The 26457-nt window shown below is 40.4% G+C and overlaps 1 protein-coding gene across 1 annotated transcript; it reads right to left on the bottom strand.

Annotated features, from left to right (window-relative positions):
- Positions 1–26103, bottom strand: LOC145457094 (uncharacterized). The gene is made up of 9 exons (XM_080335261.1): positions 21378–26103; positions 19081–19218; positions 18314–18456; positions 17131–17318; positions 11786–11872; positions 8757–8993; positions 5609–5787; positions 3528–4130; positions 1–1652 (listed from the first exon to the last, which is right to left on the bottom strand). Exons 1-9 carry the CDS (start codon positions 21420–21422, stop codon positions 687–689), a joined length of 2586 nt encoding a protein of 861 aa, XP_080191387.1. The 5' UTR covers positions 21423–26103; the 3' UTR covers positions 1–686.
- Positions 26104–26457: the final 354 nt, after the last annotated feature.

Below are 26457 nucleotides of genomic sequence, written 5' to 3'. Positions count from 1 at the left end.
GCTTTTGTAAGACACTGCTTAAGCGGATGAGATGGCGCGGAGGAGACTCAAAGACTCGAATCCACGACACATTAGTGTTGTAGCTGTGGATTATACCACCACGCTTTCTCGCTACTGGTAGATGTGAATGCACAGAAGTGTGAAAATATTGAATTTACTGTAAAAAAAATCAGATATTACTGTGAACCCCACGAAATTGTGAAGTTGTCTAAATGAACAACGATTATGAATTTTTGCTTACTTATTACCTGCAGAAGCGAAGTTATTGCAGTTGAAAATTTTGGATTCGAAGAAATAGCCTGGACGGTGGGTAATCCCCGAAATATCAATGAAAAACTCAAATAACTTCACTGCTACTGCGGGCTGGAAATCTGTCAAATTTGTTTTGCATCGCTTTTGTAGACAACTCAACAATTTCATAAGATTGACAGTAGAATTTGTAAAATATTTTTTAGTTTTATATAATAAATATTTAAAAAAGGTTCTTTTTGAACAACCCTAGTGTCCATAGATAAGTATCGGACTGCAGCGCCATCCTCGATGAGCACGAGAAGACGCTTTCGACAGATGTTGCGCATCTTACTTTACTCAGACTCCGATGAACGCCTGCATCGATTCCCGGAAGACTGACAAATGTCGTTCGCATGACACGGTAACATTGAGAGCTACGTTTATGTCTCCTCTCGTCAAGTGACATCGGTCGTCATTTTATTGGTTGATGGCAAGTCACTGTCACGTTTGCAAGTGCTTCCTCGTAGATATTTGTTGTTATTATCCTTTACTTTCAACTTGATTTTCAAAGACCACTTCTTTACTATCGCAAACGCGATACAAACACTGAGTATTAAAACAATAGTTCCCGATGAAGCTAGAATGGCAGCGCGATGGAATACGTTCAATGCAGGCTCAATGATTGTTAAATTATGTTTGCATGTCGTTAAATTCCGGACAACTTCTACCACGGGCATGCCATACTTTTCGATAGGCTTTTCACATGTCCAGAAATTAACATCGCTAACAGTATCTACTTTATTCTCCAGCCAATCTACAAAGTATAGTAGTTCACATTCACAACGCAAGTTATTGTTTGATAAATATACCGAATTTAGGTTAGTCAAGCCATAGAAATCGAGTATGTTGAGTTGGGATATGTTATTCGAACGCATATCTAACGTATGCAGATTAGGGAAAAGAGCAGAAAAGTTATTTGAAATACTTGTCAAGTCATTTGCCTTAAGATATAGATGTTTTAATGATGAAATTGAAACGTTCACAAATGTGGTTAAAAAGTTGTTGGATAGATCCAAAGTATCCAGAGCAGTCATGGCATTGAACATTGGTAAATATAAATGCGTCAAAGCGCAGTTGCTTAATTCTAACACTTTTAGTTTATTAGCCTTCATTAATGCGGCGTACGGGACATTTTCAATGTCATTAAATGACGCTTTCAAGGTCTGCAAATTCGACGACATGATGTTGGGCATTTTCCAAATATTGTTATAAGACAGATCTATATATTCCAGAGTTGGTGCTCGAATTCGCTCCAGTACTTTTATTTTATTGTTCTGAAGGTACAGGTGAGTTAGCGCAGGCAAGCTTGCAAATGTTCCCTCGTAAATGTAGTCCAATAAGTTGTCTTCGAGATGGAGAATCTATTGAATAAATGCAATACTATTAACGTATTTAGCAGTGCTCAATGGTTGTGTTTGGTAATGGAAGTTAGTTATTAATTTTTGAACGTCCTAATAATGTAATTAAACCAGAAAATATATTTAAAACTGATGTTCAAGCATTTTTATGTACCTATACCCGAAAGAGTGACTGCGTCAAACGAACTGTTGAAATTGCCAATGGAACAATACTGCTGTTGCAAAAAACAATGATTATTCTCCTGTCATCTATAAGGAACTAGTCAATGTGGTCATTGAACAACACAAAGAGATACAGTACGATTCTGCGTTACGTGACAAGACTATTGGAAATACTTGGCCGCAGTACACACATTATTTATTAGGCGATGATAATTTGTATTTTTGTGATAAAGGCCACGAAATGACATTGACTTGCAGCAATTAATGTTCACTAATGATTAGGGATGGTGCGAACACCTGAAAGCTTCAGGTTCGTGTGAACGCGAACGTGAACCTTATCACGTCACGTGACGTCATATTGCTAATTCGAACCCTACATTTCACGGCAGTGATATCTTAATGTACAGTGCGCACGATAGCTAGCGAAGACTCAGGCCACACGCCACACTATGCCACAATGCTGAAGTACATGCTGACTTTTTAAAAGTAACCAAACGTATCAACTGAAGCAATCAAATGCCATTGATAATCCCAAAAAATCAATATCTTCTGTCGCTTTGCCAATAATTTCGATGAGCACTTGCAGGCTCACGGTGAAGACCAGGTCAGACAATATATTCGGCGGTTGTCCGCATCGAATGTCCGCAAACATGTGTGACGCGTGTGTACATGCGTAATTGATTTCCGCTAATATTCAAACATAACTATCAGAAGATGTGTGTCAAGGCTTGTGTTATAAAAGAGGTAAGGTTTGAGCCACCTGAAATCGGCGTCATTATACCACATATTCCATAAAAACTCGGACATTTTGACTTGTGCAAATTGACACCGAGGCTGCTCAAGACGCTTTGATAAGCGCGCGTATTTAATTGTTCACAACAGAACAGGGACTCGCTAATTAACAGCACTTCCGGAATCCGGACTCGTGAACAAGCTTATCATACGCGTATAATCGCCAACACGAGGAGATTGTATAATCGTAAATTGTAAATTCGAAAAAATCTAAAACGGGTTTCTATACTTGCTACTGATATTTCCCCATAAACAAGTTATACAGTAGCCAAAACCAGATTCGCACGGAATGAATTTTCCATGATACAATAAACATATGAAATCAAAATGGATCCCGTAAGCCTGCTGGATTTTCTACATCAGACAACGATTCTTATATACGTATTCTTTATATCAATTTCAATAATTGGTGGGAATAAGCATCATTCGCTGAGTACCCATGTAGTGTATTTCCTTCTTGGTGTTGTGTGATTGCGGGTCAAGCTCAGAGCAGAGAATCACTAAATATTCACAAACGGAATCTGAATATTTGGAGCAAACTTTTGTAAAAAAGCAAGTGAAATCCTTGAGATTCTCAAGGTGCATGCTCGTTTAGTGTTGACTTTTTATGCTTCCAGTGCCATGCATAGACTCTTTCAAAGTTGACATACAAAGAATTGCAACCAAACATGTTATAATGACGTGAAAAAATGTGATATATGAAAAAGGTCCACAGTGCAGAACCTACCAACCTCTAAATTTATGAGGTTCACATACAGAACGCGAATGTGAATCTCACGTTCACACCTTCCGTACAATGATCTATGATTCACACGATGATATTATATCTCATTTCCTTAAATCGTGAATGAGAATTATATGAAGATTAGGATTACGAAGTTGGCATTTTAAAACCATCAGAATCAAGCCATACATAATACTCACTTTCAAATGTTTGATCCCCTCGAAAGCACGCACATTTATACGGGAGAGGTAGTTGTAGTTTAGAAAAAGGCTCTGTAAATTCTCCAACCCATCGAATTGTTTCCGTTTAAGAACCTTGAAAAAGTTACCGCTCAAGTCCAAAGTATGAAGCTGACGATGGCACGCAAACGCCCGTCGGGAGACTCGCGTCAAAGTATTTCTGGAAACATTCAGCGTAAGCAGTCTCGACTGTTTTTCGTGCACTGGAAGAGCGCCACAGGAACCGATTATTAAAGTGTTTTTAGTGAGTCGACGTAATTTGTTTCCGGATAGATCCAGTTTACTCAGGGAATGAAGATCCGCGAATGCGTTGTCCTCGATATCGTTTATAACACCATTGTCGAAACGTGCTTCGAGTAATTTTTGAAGAGATGCCATCGATTTCCGCGACACAGTAGATATATTAGTTCTTCCCAGACTCAAATGCAGCAGTGACTCAGGAAATCGTGGCGTTTCTTTAATCGGACTTCCCACGAGCGTAACACGTGTGAGGTTTTCCGCGTTCGCAAATGCGTCTTCGCATAATGAAGACACCCCAGAGAAACTCAGATCGATACTTTCAACCTGGAAATATGACAGCCATTAGTGAATATTAGTAACTGAGTGGGATAAAACTCATTGCGGCCGCCTCTTTTTGCATTTTCCCGTCGTGTATGATAGACCGACTGCATTATACACCGTCATTATGCTATACTCGCTACAACTACAATCGCCCTCACTTACCGCAGAGGTAGCGTAGTGCAAAGCTGCAACACCGATTAGGTTGCGGGATCGAGTCCGACACTAGAATGGGGTTTATTTAGGATTTTTTCGCCATATCACCATCCTAAGAGGTGTCTTACAGGAGGATTTAGACCGAAAGTGGGCCGAGCTATGACCCACCGTACACTGTCTGCATGAGGCCCGCGAGGTCATATTTTGAGGCCCGCGATTTGATTTGAGTTTTCGGTAAAATGCTAAGTAAAGCATTTACAAATGCTGAAATTGATTTCAGTATCAATATATTTTAATTGTGGTTTCAAAATAGGCTATTCGTCAGTATCCAACATGACTATTCCTCACTACATTAAATAGCTGCAGTGATGGCAATGACATTCCACCGAGCGAGAAGCAGCTGATAAGAATGGTCATATTGCCTTGACGTACAATGGTCTGGACAGTCACTACCAAGAACGAGACGCCTAAAAACGGCTTAGGGCATCCCCACAAGATCAAGGTTTACGAGTGGATAGTACCGTCTCTCGCTAGTCCCAATATATTTGAAAAGTGTCGTCAGGTATCGTGCGCAGCTCATAGTTCGAAATCAAATAAAGTTGATGATCAAGATATTTCTTGTTGTATTTGCACTTCTATAATAATGTTACTTCTTTTGTGGTAACTATGCACATTGTCCATGTTAGAGAGCACAGCGCTGTACTGACATAAAGTTTTAAAAGGGTTGTTGCAAAACTCTGTGACCCATTTCGTCGCGATATTGCATTCTTGCATCCCTCGGCCTCTCTGAAATTTGACGAGTGGTCCGCGACCCGTTTTGAGTTGGAGATCCCTGTACTGTATAACCATTAATTACAAGTCCCTAATACGCCATCTACTACAACGCCATTTTTCTTCAGCGACCCTCATACCGTCCCCTGTTCCGAACGACCCCATATCGCCCCTGATCGTTTCCGCCCCCTCCACATCCATATCGCCCCATTTAGATTATATGGCCAGGTACGCTTGAGCCAAGCCCTAATGACGCCTACTTTGGAAACTACATTTTTAAACCAATGACCGACGTTTATTTTCGGTAACAGAATGTCAATGTTGAAGTCAATGTGTGTTGCGTGAACAAATATAATTCCTTAACTTAACTCTTAAAATAGCTTAGAAATAAACTTTTATTAAATTGTCTCAGCAAAGCTGGGGAGAAGGGGAGGGCATGCCTGAAATCATTCATATTCTTGCGCTACATTTTGGGGAATATTAGTTCGAAAAACATCCCAGTAAACTCTTACATCCTATTTTATTTTAAATGACAGGAAAACATTTACTGCACTTACTGATGAATGTTGATTGAATATCGACTCTTCCACTGAAGATATTCTGCAATGACTCATATTAACCTCTTTTAAAGAAGGAGGCAAATGAAATCGCGAGTTGACCTTCAGTCGCAGGTTATTGGACAAGTCCAGTACTTCCAAATTATCATTGAACCAAATATGACGCGATTCGTTGACGGCTGTAAAACAAATAGATATTGTAAATATATATATATATATAGAGAGAGAGATATACAGCTGAATGATGTGGCATGTTGAGAATATTGATATCAAACATGTCTACACCAGGGTTGTAATGACTCGAGTCACGACTCGAGTCGCGATTTTGTCGTGCCTCGACTTGACTCGAGTCATTTTTTCAAGTGCGGAAAATGACTCGACTCGAATCATGTAAATTTTTGTATTGACTCGACTTGTACTCGAGTCATTGTGCATGACTCGAGACTAGGACGGCCAAGGCAGATAATTCATTGTAACTTCGAAGAATAGTAAAGTGACCACATTATTGGTATTTCGCCTATTAGTCCTGATATTCAGAAAACAGGACCAGAAAGTGTTCAGACAGAGGAAAATTACGATATTATGAATGCGATCCATTCCACATCACTCGAGCAGAGTTGACAAAAGCGGGTTGAACCGGGTGAAACTGAAAACTGAACAGTGAACATAATGACTTGGACTCGGACTCGACCCTCTATTAGCTGACTCGGACTCGGACTTGACTCGATGGTGAATGTAAAATGACTCGACTTGACTCGAGTCAAATCTATAAAAGTGAAATTGACTTCTCCCTCGGAACGTTGTGACTTGGTTACAACCCTGATCTACACCAACTGTAACAAGGTTTAGAATGATCATATAAGATATGACTATCAACGCTAATACTTGCGAATACTTTTTTTTTACCAATATCACGATTCTGAAATGAAGACTTATTTAGTAGGATATCACAATAAATGAATACAAAATTAAAACGTTGGATGTGTAATTTTCAATTGATCACTAATATTGTTTATGCTATAGGACTTGGAACAATATAGAAATACTCATCGTTGTGATTGTGCGTATACGCCCACTAGTTTCCTTTATTACTAATGTTCCTATTTCTTCTCCACCTGTCTACGCTGGTATCAAAATTTATACCATTGCTTCGATTATTACTACTTAGATCAGGGGTTGCCAACCTTTTTGCTATTCACGTCCGCATTTGGATTACTTATGTAGCATACAGCCGCATTCCAGGACATGATCGTAATGAACTAACTAGACGTCAAATACTAGAGTTGCCATACGTCTTCTTTTAAGAGGACTTGTCCTCTTTTTTGACTTTTTTGATAGTTTCCTCGGAGGACGCCCGAATGTCCTCTTTTTTGAGATTTTGTCCTCTTTTTTGAGATTGTGTCCTCTTTTTTGAGATTTTGTCCTCTTTTTTGAGAATCTTGGTTAAATATAGGGCAAAATTCTACTGTGATACAGTTAATCAGCACTGAAGTAACGCTCCTGCGGCGAGCCGGAAAGCTGACTTTTTTTAGTCAACCATCGAATAATGTGAAAGAAAAACTGTCTTTTCATTTTTTTAGTCAACCGTCCACGAAGTGGGAAAAATTTACCATTTTTCAGGATTTTCCTCCGGTATTGCAAGTCTGAAAAGTTTGAAAAAGTGTCTTCTTTTCAGATTTCCAAAACATGGTAACCCTACCATATACCCATGTTAAACTGTCCAGTGTCCATGCCCAAATGCGGTGAACCCCGAACTAATCTGTTTACTCATATCGGCTTACTATACGCACCAACATGTTATCAATAGTTACTGGGATCCGTTCCGTTATGTTTCCAGATTCACGAATGAATTTCGTCATTTATATCAGTAGTTTCACATATTATTATCAAATATTTATCCTTTCTCAGCCCACGTGATGAGATTCGCCGGTAGCGTTGATGCAGAGAGTGTTTTCGAAAATTTAGGGCAACTTATAAATTATGATGCATCTTCGAGTGGGCCAATTGTTGTTAGTCACTTTGTTGCATGCTGTTAATTCTAGACATCCCATCAGGATTGTCGGCATACTGGAAAATATTGGAATCGCCAAAACGTACCAGAAACAAACTTCTTTCGTGAGGAGCAAACGAATAAAACTTGGTAATTCCATATGGGAGCATGATTTTCCTCTTCTGTCTTTCAATCTCTCAAAATTCGGGAGTCAATTCGTAATTTTAATTTGCATGTCAACGGCCGACCGGGCCCTACGATATCGTAGGCCCCGGGCCGACAACACATACTAATTGATTTACGTGTCGACGGCCACGTGAATTACCTTCTACGGTGGCAGGCTGGCCACCTTTGGTCTTTAGGGTCACAATTACACAATTACGACATGATAATTTAACTTTTACCAATTTTTTCGAAAAGGCATTTATTTAAAACACTGCTTTTAATGAAGTGTTTTCACACACCTCTTGCAGCTCTGTAGCTCTACCATTATTATATTAAACTTCATGAAATTGAGAATGTGCGGTCTTGATAAATTTTACGGGCCTCTGATGTGTGTTATGCAACACGAGCCTGGCCTGGAGCCTATAAGGCAGTGGTTCCCAACCGGTGGTGAATTCCCCAGTCGTGCTGAATTCAATGGTTTCTGGTGGGGAATGGACGCAGTTGTTAAACATTATATACAGGACAGTCTACATATTTGCGCAGACACATGCGCGATTAGCGTTACCAGTTAACTGATGCGGAATGTATGTATCGAAAATTATATTGCGTGTTGTTCACAAAAACTAATTTTTAACTCTGAATAACCAATGAATGCGTCATAAACGCATCAAGCACGACCGAAATGACGTGATATAACCAGAGTGTACACTCTGATATAACGCTTTCGCCAAATTTGAGGGTTACCGAAATCAGTTCACAATACGTTCTTGGTGTTGTTATAGGCGATTGCCTTGAATACTGTAGTGTGGTTGGTGTGTCTTGTGTACTCAGACAAGCAAATAGTTTTGGGTAGTGGGGAATGAAGACTCGGGATAAATCTGAAGTGGGGAATGACGCCAAGGAGGTTGGGAACCACTGCTATAAAGAAAAAATGTCATTTCAAACTAATACCGGTATAAATTATCATCTCGAAATTATCCAAAATTAACCAACCAGTATCGTAATTGCTGACATTGCTTCCGCCCAATTGCGGCAGCGAAGTAATCCAACTGCCGCTCATGAGAAGGGTCTTCAGCCTTTTTAATTTTGAAAATGAGTCTGGCCTCAATCTCCGACAAAAACTTCGTGACAGATCCAGGTACTGTAGCGATCTCAACTCATCAAACGGCCTTTCTCCAAATTTCAGCGATGAAGACGCCATATTGTCGCTCAGGTAGAGAGCAGTCAAGTCTAAAAAAGTAAATCCCAGTGGTAATGGTCATGAATTACAGTTGCTAAATGTCCTTCATCTCCCGTTAAAGTATACAAGTAGAGATTGAGCGCATGATTGCATCTACTCCTGCCAATGGATAAAAAATTCAGATTGGATAGAGATCACTCTGAAATCTTTGACCAGCGTCACTAATGCTATTCTACAGTACAGAACAGGTTATAGTGGAATGATACTTGGTTATAAGTACAAATAAGGACTTTCGATGCAGTACAAAACCGACCAAATCGACATTAGAAAGCAAGAGGTATAGGAAGTACTCAAACAAGATGAAATTTGATTGATAACGAATGGTGCGAGATATCAAGACTATATTTCAAAAACGTGGTGTCGAAAAATGATCTAGAGAGGTAACAAGGTCAGATAACTGCACGTGCGCTTGAGTACATCACCGTTTTTTGACCAACCCTGAAGTTTAAACCGAATTCTTGGCATAAATATGACCTGGTCAAAGTCTAATCGTGACGTAATTGCTGACCAGACTTAAAGTAAGTAGCCTACACAGGGTGACGGTAGAGAGCCGTTTTTCAGACGGACTATAGATAGTTAGTTATCTATAGACCAGGGGTTCTATCTCATCTTTTATTATGAACACAATTACTACTGGCAGAGTATTGTTACATTTTATTTTAGCTACTTAGCTCTCTTATCGCACCGTCTCCGTTTCGTTTGATTATACTCATTCTTTAATGTGTTCTGGTTTCTTGATATAAGGTTGAGCTAAGATTCTTATTGATTCGAATCGGTATTCGGACAGTTCCATCTGGAGTTATACATATCGCTTGATCTTAGAAAAAGCGTTGCTAGCTAGGTGTCAAGCCTAGCAATCCATATTTCGAGGCATTGTTAAAATTGCCGACGACGTTACAGACGCATGGTTCAAAATTGCTTGGAATATCGCTAAACAAAAGAAATCTGCTAGAAACGGTGTGTTGTGTATTCAACAAGAATGTAATATAGTGTGGAAATCTTCGCTGTTTCCGAAATTTAGCAGCAAGGACAACGTCACCTGACAAATTTCGAAGCTACAGTTGTCTAATTCAACCGTGACCAGAAAAGTAACAGCAATATCAGTCGATCTTTTGTCGCAGGTTCTCATTGTTCTGAAACACGTTGCCGCGTAGACTACTTTAGCCTAGCATGGGACAAATCCATGGACGATAATTATATGGGTGTATTTTATCGGAGTGGACATATTTGCAGATGAAATGCTGGCCGGGCAAACGTGGGGAGGGAACTAGCAACAAACATCAACTTGACAAAGCGGACTTCTGTAAATATAAGTGCAAGGCTCAGAAATTACACCGAACGTTAGACTTCTCATATCACTGAGAGCTCTAAAAGTGATAACGGCCTCTGTAACGGAAAAGTCACTTGCTCGCTTACTCATTGAAACAGAGAGTTCAGCGCAAGGGTTTGGAGGTGCACAGCTGCACATACCGACTTGGGAACGAATGCAATGCACGCTCCATGAAGGGATTTACTTGCGACGCCGGAAGATGACATAATATCACTAGAAAAAGCAACTGAAAACTCACGAACGCTGTCCATTAATGCTGTAGATTGCATAAAAATGTACTAAATGACCGTATACGACTGTTAAATAGGCTACAGTAGCCTAAATTTGATAGTAGTCCACAAATACACGGTAATAATGTTCTGCGGCCCGCAGCGGTTTTTGTTGTGAAAATGCGGCCCGTTATACAAGGGAAGTTGGGAACCCCTGCTATAGACGGACGCCGTAACTATTTTCGGCCGGAATACCTTACAAGCAAAATAGCAGCTACATGGGCGTGACATAGTTGTAGTGGTCGACTTCTCCTGTCGCAGATCGGCCTAGTAGATAATGAACAATGACTCTTTTACAAGGATCGTTGTACAGGACACCCATATTTAAGCATTCCTATGACACTTGAGCTAGCTAATCCATTGTCTATGTATACAATGACAGTAACACTTCTTCAGTGCATATATTGTTTTCATGGCAATGAATATAGAATAGAAAGAGTGAGTAATGCACAAGCACATGCATATCGTATTCCGCGATTTTGTTGATTCGAAAGAGCTCACCTTGTAAGAGGATTTAGTTACGGCAATACTGCTTTTACCGTAAGTAAAGATCAAAGGCGTTGCATTATGAATACAAAATATTTTGCCAGCTTTAATATCCGGGAATGTAATATCACCTGCCTCTTGAATTTGTATTTCCTGTTAGTCAAACATTTCCTGTGCCAAGACTTCTGTTCACATTTTTGTCTTGCATATTTTGTAATCTCTCCTTGCGAAAACTCTTTTGTCACCAAGTACAGGACGAATAGGTCTACCTTAGTGGTTCCCAACGTGGGTGATATCGCCCCTCGGTGAGCGATGTTATGAAATAAGGGGGCGAAAATGTTAGAACTTCCAGTGAGATATATTTATTAAAAAACACAGCAAAAATTCACGTGAAGACGGCTCATTCTGCATATGACGCGAAAGTTGACTTAAAAGGGTCAAATCAACGGAAACTAGGCGCGGAAACCGGTTCTCCGGGCAAGTAGTCGGAAAGATGATATATTCTTTTAGTCAATTCTCCAGCGGTTAGAGTTTGGTGAAGAAATTTCCGGTTTATATGTCCTCTTTTTCGGATCCGAAAATATGGGGGGGGGGGGGATTTGTATCGGGCTTGATAAGGGGGCGATGAGTCAAAGAGGGTTGTTATCTCTTGATCAATGTGGTGCGGAGTGGTAAACACATAAAATGATGTGCCTACCTTTGAGTCCAGAAAATGTCGCCCGGGAAATGTACTTGATGCGTGTGAAACGTAGGTCAAGCTCCGTCAAATTTGAAGGCAACGAACCTGCAATATCAAAATATCAATATACTTTATAGAAATGTTTCCGCGTCATTTCTTTTTTTGTGAAAGCCATAAAAGCGAGCGAATTGTAGCAGGATTGTCATGGCGTAGCCAGAAAGTGATGGATTTGGGTATTCCATAACTCCCAGGGGTATCGCCCGCTTGACCCTCCATATTTCTAGGTGGTACTCCATCACTTCTCACACATACAAGTCACACTCACCCCCGTTCCGCAATGCAAAAATTTTGAGATTTACGAACGAGCCGGATTACTGGATTAGCTATAAAAGTGGACGTGTATTGGCTTACACCAAAACTGCAAATACCAATGTTGTGAAAATCAGTGTGCATTTATTTCATTGTCGGGCAAAGCGCGAAAAATCTCCAAAGGTATTGAATGATTTAGATCAGGGGTACTTAACCTTGCCTCCAGCGCCCCCCAAGGGACGCTGGCGATTTTGACGGGGGCGGAAACGCTCAGGGGGCGATATGGGGGGTGCTGGGCTCAGGGGGCGATATGGGGGGCGCTGAAGAAAAATGGCTTCGCAGTAGATTATGTGGCAGTAGGATATATCCTTAATGAGTATTCAGAGCAAATTAACATTCCACAAAACATGTCAAATCCCGAAATTTTTGGCCGCGCTACGCGGCGATGTTTGCTACATATGTTTTCATAAATGTAGTGGGTTATTATAATTCGCGTAGAACGAATTGCGCGTACTTTTAAATCGCCAATTTCCCGTTAAAACACTGCCGTCACGCTTGCCAGGGTTGCCAGATCAGATATAGGCATCCCATTCTCAGTTGACTTACTATTTGTTACACAAAGCACTAAGACAAAACCCAATACCAGTAATTTCCCCGTATTGCCAATCGCAGATGTGAATTCGGGATGGTTCGAACCACAGGGTATGAGACCGTGCCCGATTGTTGTTATAGCAACCTTGATTTGACCCTGGATATACCACACACAATTATTATATGGTTTATTATAGTCGAATGGTCCTCGAGCGCGAAATATTTCCAATACCAAAGTCCCGAAAAGACCGACTAAACTTTGACCTCTTACCAGGACCGAAACTGCTGCAACCCAAACCCCCAATCGATGAGCTCGAAGGGTGCCCTAAATTATTTCGGTGATTGAACATAAATTAAACATCATCGAAGACATATGAAGCTCCGGTCAATATGGGACTCCGAGAAGTGTGTCAGAAAGATCGTCAGCGAGAAAACCTTAGCCGAATAGGATTGCCCTTATGTTGACCATTAACTTCGATGTATATAAGTCTAATTGTCCATAGGTGCTAAATCGCTCTCGCCGAATTTTCGTGTCGACGTAATCTGCACCCCACAGGACAAATAACATCCATCAGAGAAAATTATTTGCCAGTGAAGATCTACCAATCTTGAATCGTGTGCTTACTTTAGTTAATACGTTTATGCGTTTCAATATCTTTTGACTATATAGCGGACAAAAGCTAACAAAATAACAATATGTAACGAAATAATTGTACCAACGGGCACGCCCGAATTTATTCAATTGTTAATTACGTGCCCTTCATTTCCAATACAACAGCTCACTCAGCGCTACTGGTAAATCTGATTACGTGAGCTGAGAAGATAAAAAGTTTATAGCGACATATATATGCAATTACCACCTATTCATTCATGCACTATAGAAAATTTTGACGGCTAGGGCGACCAGGTCACACAAACTATGCTGACCATCGAAATCTCGCGACGGAATTCTTGGGGCAAAGCCCTCAGAAGTTTGATTGATCACGCTATGGGTGCGCAAGACAATCGTTTTATTTTAGGGGCTGACGAAGTGCTGTTACGGCCCTCCCTCTTGCCCATTGTCTTTATTACAGTCCTTACAATATGAGGGGGCGCTGGAGCACGATAATTTTTGAAAGGGGGCGCTGGAGTAAAAAAGGTTAAGAACCACTGATTTAGATAAATATATTGGTATATTGATCTATATTGCATATACTGGCATACTAGACACATATAAGCTGGCCGTGTTATTTTTGGCATTTCAGGAGCCAGATGCCAAAACTGCCAAAAATAAAAATTTGAAAATGCAAAAAATAACGAATTTCTGGCATATGCCAAAAATAACACGGCCTGCCAATAGTGTATTTCGTTCATGGTGTTGTGTTAACAGGACCGCATTAAAAGCGAGAAGAGCGTGTGTGAAGGGCAGGTTTCTTACTCTATGGGTCCAGCCCACCCATTAGGGGAGAAAGCATGGTGTCCTAAATCAGTGGTTCTCAACCTTTTTTTAGACACGCCCCCTTTTAGATGATGAAAGATTTCACCCCCCCCCCCCCCATTATCGTCATATCACAAAATCCCACTGGGATGCTAGCAACCTCAACAGATTGTTTGGTGGTGTGAAAGGTTATGAATGTTGATGAGAGAATACAAAATAAGAAATTGGGTCTATATGGGGAGAAACACACGTGCATTGGAGGTAAATCGCGCGAAGCGCGAAATTTTTTTTCAGGTGTCCGCTTTTTCGCGCCCCCCTTTAGATGTTTCACGCCTCCCTAAGGGGGGCGCGCCCCCCAGGTTGAGAACCCCTGTCCTAAATGGTGTGGGCACAGCGAGATTGAACGGCTGACTGCATTTGGTTTACGTCATACTTTCCATTTGTCCAAAGGCAATTTTACGGCCATTTTTGACCAGCTTGCCGAGCGCTAAATTTGATAAAACGGGTATCAATGGAAAGCTGCCGCTGTACTGATTATTACTAAAATATAAATTGTATTCTGCTCATGGATCTGGAACCCCCAAATTCAACCACGGTGTTTGCATTGTGATCGAGTTGAACATTGTGACTCAACAAACAGTCCTGCTATTTCTGAGCTGCAGTCTCGTTGCCAGACAGTCTTGTTGCGTTAATGTTCTTAAACAAGCTAACCTTCCCAGGACTCTTCCATGTGAGTTGGTAATATTAAAGCCATCTGACGTGACAAAAGTCCTAAAATATATCGGTAGACTGATGGAGATGGGATGGTCGGGCTACAAAATAGAATGTGTTGAGAGACAACACAGGGAAATCCTGGAAAAGTATCGGAAAGAAAATTATTTCCGCGATGAGATCGATGGCACTAGCGCAGTGATCTCTTTTCATGATGCTTGGAAGCCGGTTCTGCCCTCCGAAATTTTTAAGCTCTGAAAACCGTTTGTGGAGGACTGGCAGCATTCTTTCCCTCAACGGCTACTGTTGAAGCCGATATTTCCCAGATTCGTTGGGCGAAAAAATTAATTCAGGAGAAACTTTGCTGACCTGAGTTTAGAAGCACTGATACAGTGCAAACAATTTAAGTATATTCCAAAGCTGTAACAATCAGGTGTTGAGCGTGTTTGTTAGGCTTCTCATTCTTTTTGCTTATTGGCACCGATTCCGAATGGATACTGCACATTTTGTGGTTTCGTTTGATATTATTAACCTATGTAATTGCTACGTTTTTTTCTTATTATTATTTTTTGTTGGTACTGATTATAAGTGGATGCTGCACATTATTTGGTCTCTTTTGATAAACTGACCCAAATAAAGCGATTTTATGACTAATTCGAGTCTGAAAATATCTATTTAGAGGTTGATGCCAAAACTGCCAAAAATAAAAATTGAAAAATGCGAAAAAATAAGCTATTTTTCGCAGTTTTGGCATATGCCAAAAATAACACGGCCTGCATATAAGTCATGTTCAGTTCATGTCGTGCGGATTAGAGCAGTGGTTCCCAAAGCGGGCGCCAGCACCGTCCTGTTGCGAGTACGATCTTGAAGGTGGTGCTAACTATAAATCGGGTGATTGGGGACGCTGAGAGTGAACGTGGGAAATACGGACCATGTGAAACAGTTTGAGAAAATCGGTAAACTATTATCTCTCTCCGTGTAACTACATGGTGACGTCGTTCGTGGCCGTACAAGGTTCATTTTATAGAAAATCGGTACTAACGCTCACCGCATATATTCATTGTTCTGCGACATTGAGTTATACAACCAATCAATCAAACAACGAATATACTATTTTTTCAGTGCAGTTACAATTATTTAGCGCAAGTTACGAGCTGAACACACATTTAAACGCATTGACAAGACAACAATGAAGTTTTAAGCGCATGTCGCGCTAAAGCAAAGTACGATGATTTGAAAGAGAAATTGCCGTGTATGATTATTCTCACTGATTGTGTCTGTCAAATAATTCGTACAAAATGTGACTCTGACATAGCGCACAAAACGTATATCGGGCTTCCCATTAGGTATACGCCACAATATAATGACCGTGCAATCGGCCAAATATTCTTTCGGGAGGAGGAGGGAAATTTTGGGTGTTCGATACCGGGCTTACAGACCATGGGGAGTTGTGTAAAATAGTTTGGTAAACACTGGTGTATAGTATTCCTGATGTTCACACATACTAGAACACACTAAATGAAAAACTCCTCTAGCGACACTAATAATAGTTCAAATTCTCATTTCTTCACCTGGTGCGATATTTTCCTCTGACCTATGTACGGCGGGCTCCCGATTGCAATAGCAGCACTATGCGGCATCTGGACATACCATTAGCGACGCGGAAAAACATCAAGTTGAATAAATCGGGCGAAAAATACTCTTTATGTTACTTCACGATAAATTTTGGGAGGGGCGCATATCCCATTTGCCCTTTGGCTACGCCTATGTCATCATAACTCATATCTTATCAGGCTTGAATCAGGGATCAACTATATGCTTGATCGCATTCATCAAATCTGCCTGCTTTCATCTATTCCAGTGGTTCCCAACCTTCTCGACTCATCGCTCCCTTATCTAGATCAACACAAATCCCCCACACCATATTTACGGATCCGAAAAAGCGGACATGTAAACGGGATATTTTTCACCTAATTCTGATCGCTGGTGAATTGACTAGAAATGAATGTCATTTTCCCGAGTAGGTTCTCGGTAAACCGGCTTCCGCGTCCATTTCCCGCTGAGTTGACCTTATTTTTAGTCAACTTTCGCGTCATATACAGAATAAGCTGTCTCCACGTACACTTTTTGACCGTGTTAATTAAATATCTCTCTCCGTACGTTCAGAAATTTTAGCCGCCAACTCGCCCCCTTTGGTGTTTTCGCCCTCCTGTTTCTTAAAATCGCCCACTGGGGGGAGATATAGCCAACGTTGGGAACCACTGATGTATTCTATGGCGTGTTGATATCCACCGCATACCGAATAAGTACGTTCGACATGACACGTAAACCATACCTTTAGGAATGTTACTGATGAAATAATTATGCGATAAATCCAGATGTTTCAAATTGCTGAGACGGGTAAGATTGCGCGGTACGCGACGCAACAAATTTCGCGATAGAGATAACCGCGTCAACGATTCGCTCATTTTCGTCAGGTCAAGCGTGCGGATGATATTGGCCGACAAATCCAACTTTTCCAGGCTGCAACGTGAATGCAAGTTCTCGGGTCATTTTTAACGTGATAAACTAGTGACCTGAGAATCAATAGGGTATACTGGCTATACTGGTCATCATCACATTTATCTGCATCTTTCTCAGTTATTTGTGCACATAGACTTGAACAACTGGAGAATTTTCAGCTATTCCAATTTAGATTATAATTAGAATTATAGCTACTCTGTTACTTACAAATTAGATAATAATTATGATAATATCTGCTCAGTTTGTTTTTCAAATTAAATTAGAATTAGAATTTTAACTATATAGTGATACGATTGTTGATATACGATGTTCTTTACACTTCTCTACCATTTGGTGACGATCACCCCTGACGAGTGTCAGCCGAAAATATTCGGGTTCATCCCAATATTAATATACTATTCAATCGCACACTGAAGTTCTGTACCTCCAAGAAGTTCCTCAAATATTTTTTTCCCGATTTAGATTAGGATTAGAATTACTAACTTGGAAATTGAATCGGCAGAAATTAGATTAGAATTGAAATTAGAGCAAAGTCACATTACGCAAATTAGATTAGAATTAGGTTACAGGCATTTCGCTCTAATTAGTATAATTAGACAACTAGAATTATTTAGTTGTCCAAGTGTGTAGGCCTATACAGCATAAAGTGATTAGGATATAAAAATGTGAAATTGCGTAAGGGATCGTAAGGGATGGAAAGTAAAATAAAACTGAAAATGGAATCCTGTACCGTGCTTCAAATCAACATCCGTAACAAAATAAAGGATATACATCAAACTGGATCATACGTATGCACTCTGACCGAGGGATAATTGGACGGATTGTTACGGTTTCCGTCAACAGCCTCAATCAAACTCGACAATCTGTAAATCGCATCTGACGAAGTTAATGTCAACGTGCAGCTAATCCCATCAATGCTATCCAATAATTTCAAGTTCTTGTTTGACAAGTATAATCTACCTATAGCTACCCCTCTACAGAAGGCAGTGGCTTACCGTATCGCTCCTGCGAACGCATCACTGTCAACACGTTTGATGGCGTTGCCAGTGAGATTGAGTTTCTGTACGGTCCAGTAGTTATCCAGGGTGCCGGAATGAATAATTTCGATACGATTGTACTGGAGATTGATTATTTCAGCCTGAAAGAAAAAGACTCGGTAATTCCGGGCGAACCCCTTGATCGCACATCATTTAAACATATACACGGGAGAAAATAACAACTTCATAGGTAACTTCATTTCCGGTATCGCTAATCACAGTAGTTGTAGTTGTAGGAGGACACGTGGTGACCCAATTATATTATTTACCGGGCTACCCGACTTTGGGATTCCGGGTCGCGCCAGGATTTGGATTACGATTTATATGACGTCATGCACGGAACAATAACCTAATACTGAAGACTTGTTTTTGATAAGCCTACCATCAAGATCATGCCAGGGACACTTATTCAATAAGATAGTTATATTTGGCAATTAAAATCTTAATGTCGCTTTTTGATATTAACCAATTTGATTCAAGACTGTATGAAACAGCATCTATCACCGCACAAGATTATGTGATGCGATGACATCTCACTTTATTGACTCATCGGTCAATGATAATATACCTCAGTACAAATCTTGTTGTATCGTAAACATACCCGCCAGTCACGTTCGGTAACATTGGTGAAGTCGTATCCACTTACTACAAAGCAGTTTTATGATTGAAGCGAATTGAGGTCTGGAGCACTATTAACGTTGTATTGTAATATGAGTTGATTGTACCTGTAATTTCAGTGCATCTGCTTCTGGGAATCTTGTCAGATTCAAAGCTTTGCAATTAATCTCGATTTGACCGAGTAATCCATTCCTGGGAGTTGATCTGACGTTGCAACTGTCCAAGGCCTCAGCGGCAGTGAAAATCTGAAACGGGCATATTACATTTACACCATGTGTACGCTACATATTATGTACTGGCAACGGCTTCATGTAACACTTGAATAGTTGGACTTCAAAGTAGAAGCGAATTGCGTTTACTCTGAACACAGCAATCGATAACAGGCGTCGGACAGATATCGGACTGAAGTCTGACGTAACTGGCTGAAAAGAAAAGTATCATCTTTGGATATCTAAACTAAATGGTACCGTGTGAAACATGAGTGGAATTAGGAAACATACAGAACATGCTATAATTTGAAGATAAATGCAATCAAGCACGTTGGGTTAAGTAACGTAGCAGCCGACTTGTAGCACGGTTCGCTTTCGTTCTAAGCTTTTGTAAGGCACCGCTTTCGCGGATCCGATGGCGAGGAGGAGCCTATAGAATATAGCCTATAGAATACTCCAGTATTTCAAAAAGAATTCTGCAGTAGACCACAATTGGACTCCACCTCACCACTAGGGCTGGACACAATGATTCGAGTGCTCGAATCTGAATCGCGTATTAATTTTAATGATTCGAGTCGAGTAGTAAAAGACTATTTTTTCGAGTACTGAAATGATACGCTTCTCCCCAGTGAAAGTATCTTTTATGTGATGGATAACAGGCATTATATTCTTTGTGGTGGCATAAACGGTACATATTTGAACTTTCACATAATACAGTCGGCTATGACGTCATAATGTGTGATACTTGACAGTTGACTACTCGATTCGAAGCATAATACGTGAATCAGAATCGAATTACTCGGGTACTCGATTTTGCCCAGCCCTACTCACCACCCATTGCTGTTGCAGCTGTTGAACATACTACTACGTTATCTCGCCATTTGATATTTGTAAATATTTTGAAATGGCCGTTGTGTATATTTTTGTCCTTGATGCCTTTGCGGCATACACACCGACTCATGATATACAGATTATACACTAGTGCGAAAGCGGATCGACAAAATTTCTGGTCCGATTCCGATCCTGTTTTTTTAATTCTCTAGTCCGGCTCCGACCCGTCTCCGGTATCAGGAAAGTACTGCTCCGGCTCCGATCCGACTCCCGATAAAAATGAAAAAGTCCGGCCGGATATCCAATCTGGCTCCGGTCCATGCTCCGCCCTACACGGTACGGTGGTTCCGTGAATTCATAAATATAGCTCGTTTATTTTCGCACTGGTTTGGTGGTTGGTTGGTTGCTTGCGTGTGGTTGGTTGGTAGTTATTTAGTGACAAAAGTCATGCATATGCTTATCAATAAAGATTCTAGCCGTATCAGAAAAAGTACTGATCCGGCTCAGGTCCGGCTCCGGTTAAAATTAAAAAGATCCGGTTAGATATCCAATCTTGCTCCGGTCAATGCTAAGCACTAATACATACATGATGTGTATATGCCGCCCGACAGGGAAGGTCTCAGATATAGCCTTTTTAAGTCTTGCACCACCCCTCCATCTTTTCCCGGTAATGCTGAGTGCCAAGCGGTGAATTCATAGATACCAGTGTTACTTATCATGTCTTTGGTCTGGCCCAGCCATACAAACAGACATACATGAGTCCAAAGACTAATAGACTACGTAATTCATTACCTAGTGAAACATTGCGCCGTGCTGTAGACATGTATATTTGTATAATTAATATAAAATATATTAATTATATGAATTATTAAATTATAAAAAATATAGAATTACTCAAACACATACCTATGAAATATTCCATATAGGCATCGACGATTTTTAGGTTATATAGTTTTTGTTCGGCTGTTTTAACTCCACTACACGTATATACTTGGCAGAATACCAATGTCTTCAAATCACGTTTTAAATCATAATTATTTAATTAGGTCAAACCCAAAGTGGATTTAAAGGGTTATGTCCCATTTTTACGGCAGCATCACCCAGGTCAAAGGTGATCGCACAAGTATAGCATCATGTTACTCTTACTTTAGCAATGCCAGGGTTGAATTACGCTCAATCATATACAAGGGTAAGTTTATCACCCAAGATTTCAGATCGCCTGTAGAGTATACACACAAGTACACACATATGTGTTGCGGACCCACCAGTGGTGCAGATTGACCTGATATAAGATACATGCAATCACACCGACCTATGCGGTCTAAGAATTTTGATAAGAATGGGATAAGATGAGCGTCACGTACCGTTATGCAGATCAGGAGTCCTCCCATGATGTGTTCGGACTTCATATCTTTTCATATCATACCTCAAAAATGTAATTTAAATAAATGTCTGAATGATAGAAAGCACATGGTTATTTCGAAATCCACCGGAACTGAAGCATGCCTTCTCGATCTTTTCCGTGACTCTACAGCTGAATGAATATTATAAAAAAAGGTTGACTGGCATAAGATTGCATTGTAGGTAAATGACTATATAGACAAATATTTCTGCGAAAGACAGGTCAAATATATACACTCTCTATCTGTACCTCACTCGTATTTATCGCACCAAAAGTGACATCCATACGTGCATAATAGCGTATCCATTGCGTATCTATAGATACCATTGCATATCTGTCAATGACCATGATGAATACGACGGAAAGTACTTTGATTCATAATCCGGTTTATAGGACAAGACCTGGATTGATATATTGGTAGATTTGAACTTGTACCGCTCCGCGGATTTGACAAAATATCTCCTAAACGATTATGACATTATGCCTTGACTGACAACTAAATCCACGACATGTAGGTAGATACTAGGTAGTACCAGGCTTGTAATCAGCATGACTTGAATACCCTATGATAAATCATATACAAGAAGGGTATAGCAAGCACGGGTTTCAGTATCAATGAAGCGATAGTCAGAAGCCGAATACAGTGTCCGGTCTGGCCTAGAATATTAAGACGTAACTTTATATTCCATTGCAAGCCCGTGTCGAAATTGTTGGTACAGCGACGAAAGATATTCATTTTATGGGATTAATGTGGTATTTGATTGCGGCAGTTCATAAATTTGGTAACGTTTAAAATGCCAGCATTTACTTCAGCACTGTGGCATAATGTGGCATGAGTCATCGCTAGGTATCGTTTACAGTATCGCTTCACTGATATGTAGGGTTGGAATTAGCAATATGACGTCACGTGACGTCATAGGTTCACGTTCGCGTTCACACATAACCTTTCAAAAAGGTTCGCGTTCATACGAACCAGAACCTATCGGGAGTTCGCACGATCCCTATAGTGACTAGTTCACCTCTGTCCGAAAATACTGCCAATAACAACAGTGGATTAGATACAAATGCGGAATTTTCGGGAATATAATAGGAAAATGAATAAATAAAAAAACATTACACGTGCAGACGCAATACAAATTTACTGCGTTAAATCAGAGCACTGGTACCATAAGCCTCATACGTACGAGTTCAGTTTTTTATCGAAGTCTGTACAATTTTGAACACTTTTTCACTTGATATTATCGCCAAATCTAATCACGAGCCGATGGCTTGAATTGCTAATACAGAATAATCGGGAGATCTTTCGCGTAAACGTTAACATTACGCACTGCATAAGCATTGCAGTTCACGACAGCAACGATCTTGTGCATATTTGACCTTTGAACTTCCTGTGTAGAATGTCTCATGACGTTAAGGACAGATTAGCAGTAGTATAAGCCGAAATATCGAGGTACATTATAAACAAATAAGATCTGGTAGTCGACTATCACGGTGGTCGTCAGAGCTGTGTTCACCCCGCCACACATGTCTCGTGGCGATGCGGCTACGCATAAAGACTCATACTTCGCTCGGCGTGAAAGCAGCTCAACTTTTAACAGTAACAAACGTACGGCAAATCAAGGTGATCAGTGATATTTTAATTATACGCAACTAATATTTTCTATATTTCTTCCAACAGAAAATTCTTGGCGCGCTTTGCGCCATCTTCTGTAGATAGTTTGTACAGACTCACGCTCGCTGTATCGGGTACTATGACCAATAAGCGAGACACGCAGAAAACTGGTCAATGCAATATGGCTGGATCATGAAAATATGCCGAACTTTGTATTATTCAAATTGGTTTGATGTCATGATAAGCTAAGTCCGACATTGGTACAGCCGGAAGGTAATACTCGGGCAGAGTATTTTTGGCCAATATCGGTAATAGCGCCGTGCCTAAAAGATCGGCGGCGGTAAAACCTTTTCGCGCGGGTTGGCGAAAACCTTCGATATCGGTATGTCTGTCTAGTCGTCGAAAATATCGGCACTCCCGTCCTTGCAATCTGAGCCCCGCAGTACAAATTCCACCCGTAGAGGTAAATAATGCACCCAATTTGAAATCGTGTGCGTGACTGACACATTTTCCATAGAACGGAATTTCGTACAACTGGTTGTACCCACGTATACTATATGTCATACATGCCGGTAAAACGTAGTATACTAACATTAGAAATGCATTCATTTGGATGTGCAAGGCATTGCGTGGCGAGATGCCGGTAAAACGTAGCATACTAACATTAAAAATGCATTCATTTGGATGTGCAAGGCATTGCGTCGCGAGATGCCACTAAAACGTTTAGGAACCATCGAACCCTTCGTGCGAAAATTAAATTTACCTAATAATAAATATTACATACGCGCCCCTTTACTCGCTATCAAACTTATGACCGATAAAGCTATTATGAAATCTAATCCACAGTTCAGATCACCCATGCTAATGATTCAGACACATGGACTAAATGTATATCGATTTTAGACACATATTGAACTATAATTCGCTAGGCAAGTCTTTGTAGCTGCTACTCCCGAATAGTTCAAACATGTGGCACAGATAATCTTCAAAATCTAAAAGAGCCAGTATTTCGACAGAGGCAGCTGTTAACGCTTGGTGCTACGAAGATAAATCCAGACATTAGTTTGTTTCGCACATATTTTCAAATCGAGGAATCATGAGGGTTGTTCCAGTCTATGCTTGTTTGGTCAGCTGTGGCATGAAGCGTTTATAGCCAAACTAGCACCATATACTTCGAAAAATAATACTGCACGCCCCTAATATGATTCGTCACAGCACAAGCGCGTGTGATGATAATATCATTTGCAGACGCAGAATGAATTGTCGCAATCACAAGTTCTTATATCTATCATCGAGTGAACTAAATATGTACACGGTATTGAAAGATGAGTTATAGAAGCGACATTAGGTGCTCCGTTTTCGATGATAGAGTAACAGTCATTGACGTGACCCAAGGCGTATTTAGAAGTATAGTAAACATATACTCTCGTTATTATACGGTAATATAAACGATTGCTTTCTACTTATATAGCTTGCTGATAGATTGAAGTTATACATAGCAAAGAATATTAGTATCGTGAGTTGTGAGAAACAGTCGCAAATGATCAGAGACGAATGCGAATGAAAGTTTCACAAACACATGCCATGGTCACACGATGCGACCTCCCGTGAGCACTTAAATTAACCTTCAAGAATTTGACCCTGAACCTGGCAGCTACACAATCCAATCAACTATACGGAAACCAGCATCAAATTACAAATAAGAAGAATACCCCTATAAATCAGGTTAGCTATTCCATAGTAAATCCATACTCTAAATAATTGCATTGTTTCGCAGAAAATTATCGACTATATTTAATCCGCCTATGCCTTGTTGTGATGACAAATAAAATCATCCACTTTCAAAGCCACATTCAAGATACCGTAAATCAATGTAATACTATCCGACCCACAAGCTGTCTCCAGCGCGCTGAGTTATATGGGTACTTGTACCAACTCGCGAATTGCTTGTGGCCAATATCATCTTTGATAATATGCTGTGGAAAAGTCATTTGAGTTACCACATTCCTTTGGGGATGAAAAGTTGTAAATCACGTTCTATATGTCTTCTACTTCAGCTTGTATTGGTATTAATGCTGTCACACTGTCTTAAATCTAAACAACTACGAGTCAGGAACATTGCAAATAGATCCTCGTAGTCAAATAGCGGTGACTCCTCTGATCGGCGTACATATTAAAGACATGGTGCGATATCTTATTTGTCTCTGTTGCACACTTATCTCCTTTTCCGAACATCAAGTATTAGCATCCCCTTTCAAAATTGACCCAGTGGATAAAATAGATGATCTAAATGGGTATGAAGTTGACCCTGTTCTTTTTGTAGTTGGCACGACTGATAAATATGTGCGCAAACATCTCAAAACTGTCACTATTGAACGTTACACATTCGACACAAAGATGAGAAATGGCGAAATGTACGTGATGCCAAAAGTAACGTTACTTTGATTACTTTGTATGTGGCTGAAAGAACGTGCGATTTGCGTGTATGGTATGAATATTGGTACAATAATATTCTCCAAGTTTGCGTTTAGTCTCATTGATATGCCTATGCACGCAAAAGTCCGTGATAATGATAATTCAAGTCGAAAAAATACAGACGATGTTGACCGATCATATCTCATCTGCAATGAAAACCGGTTAAGATCAATACTGCTTGTGAAGAAGATGTCCGCCTTTGAACGCTATCGTTTCCCATTTGCGCTTGTATTAGTCATAGAAACATCACAAATGAATGGCACTTACACACTATGTTGCCATATATACCGCGGAAGGTGTAACGAGTCCAGTTTGTTTGTTTGTTTTGTGGTATCATGGTGTTTGTCGACAACTGTGGTCATTTACACCAGGCCGATATTGTTCATTATTTTCCGTAACTGCCGACTTATAGCAGGGCCCACCTCTAGGCTTTTTGTAAGACACCGCTTACGCGGATGAGGTGGCGAGGAGGAGCCTAGGTAAACCTCCAACACTTAGGTATCGGAATTCTGAAGTCGACCTCGGTCGGACTCGAACCCGCACCCATTGGTGTTGCAGCCGCGGATTATACCACTGCGCTATCTCGCCACATAACGAGTCCAGTTGTTAAGGGAGAATCAGTTACAGCTCATTAAAACGTAAGGCGACACTCGGCATTGGCATTAATTCCTCGCGATAAGTGCCGAGTCGTTCTCGCTGATTTATTGTGTCCAATGGGCACGAATGAATGGCCGGCGATATCCGATTTTGAAGTACTGCTCAGTATTCTCTACGTCCGGTGTACCTCGTGTGTTGTAATTTGAAAACAAACTTATTTAAGCGGTCGGTGATTTCCTTACTCGGTGACAGCGACAGCTATAATATACAAACTGTCATAGAAAGCCGCCAGCACACAAGTCACGATCACACTTGATGCAATAGAACAATTCCAAACATAATTATAGAAATTCTCCAT

Source organism: Botryllus schlosseri, chromosome 2, assembly GCF_051294905.1.
Source record: "Botryllus schlosseri isolate E-star chromosome 2, Bs_hap1, whole genome shotgun sequence".
NCBI lineage: Eukaryota > Metazoa > Chordata > Ascidiacea > Stolidobranchia > Styelidae > Botryllus > Botryllus schlosseri.
This window is presented reverse-complemented; position numbering and strand designations above follow the sequence as displayed.

What these genes read in the sequence shown, in the direction of transcription:
- LOC145457094 (XM_080335261.1), bottom strand. Translation starts at nt 21,422, where the DNA reads ATGAAGTCCGAACACATCATGGGAGGACTCCTGATCTGCATAACG. An exon ending in GCGTTCGCAGGAGCGATACG is followed by an intron (nt 17,319 to 18,313) that starts GTAAGCCACTGC and finishes TTCACGTTGCAG; the next exon opens with CCTGGAAAAGTTGGATTTGT. An exon ending in AGGGGATCAAACATTTGAAA is followed by an intron (nt 1,653 to 3,527) that starts GTGAGTATTATG and finishes TTTATTCAATAG; the next exon opens with ATTCTCCATCTCGAAGACAA.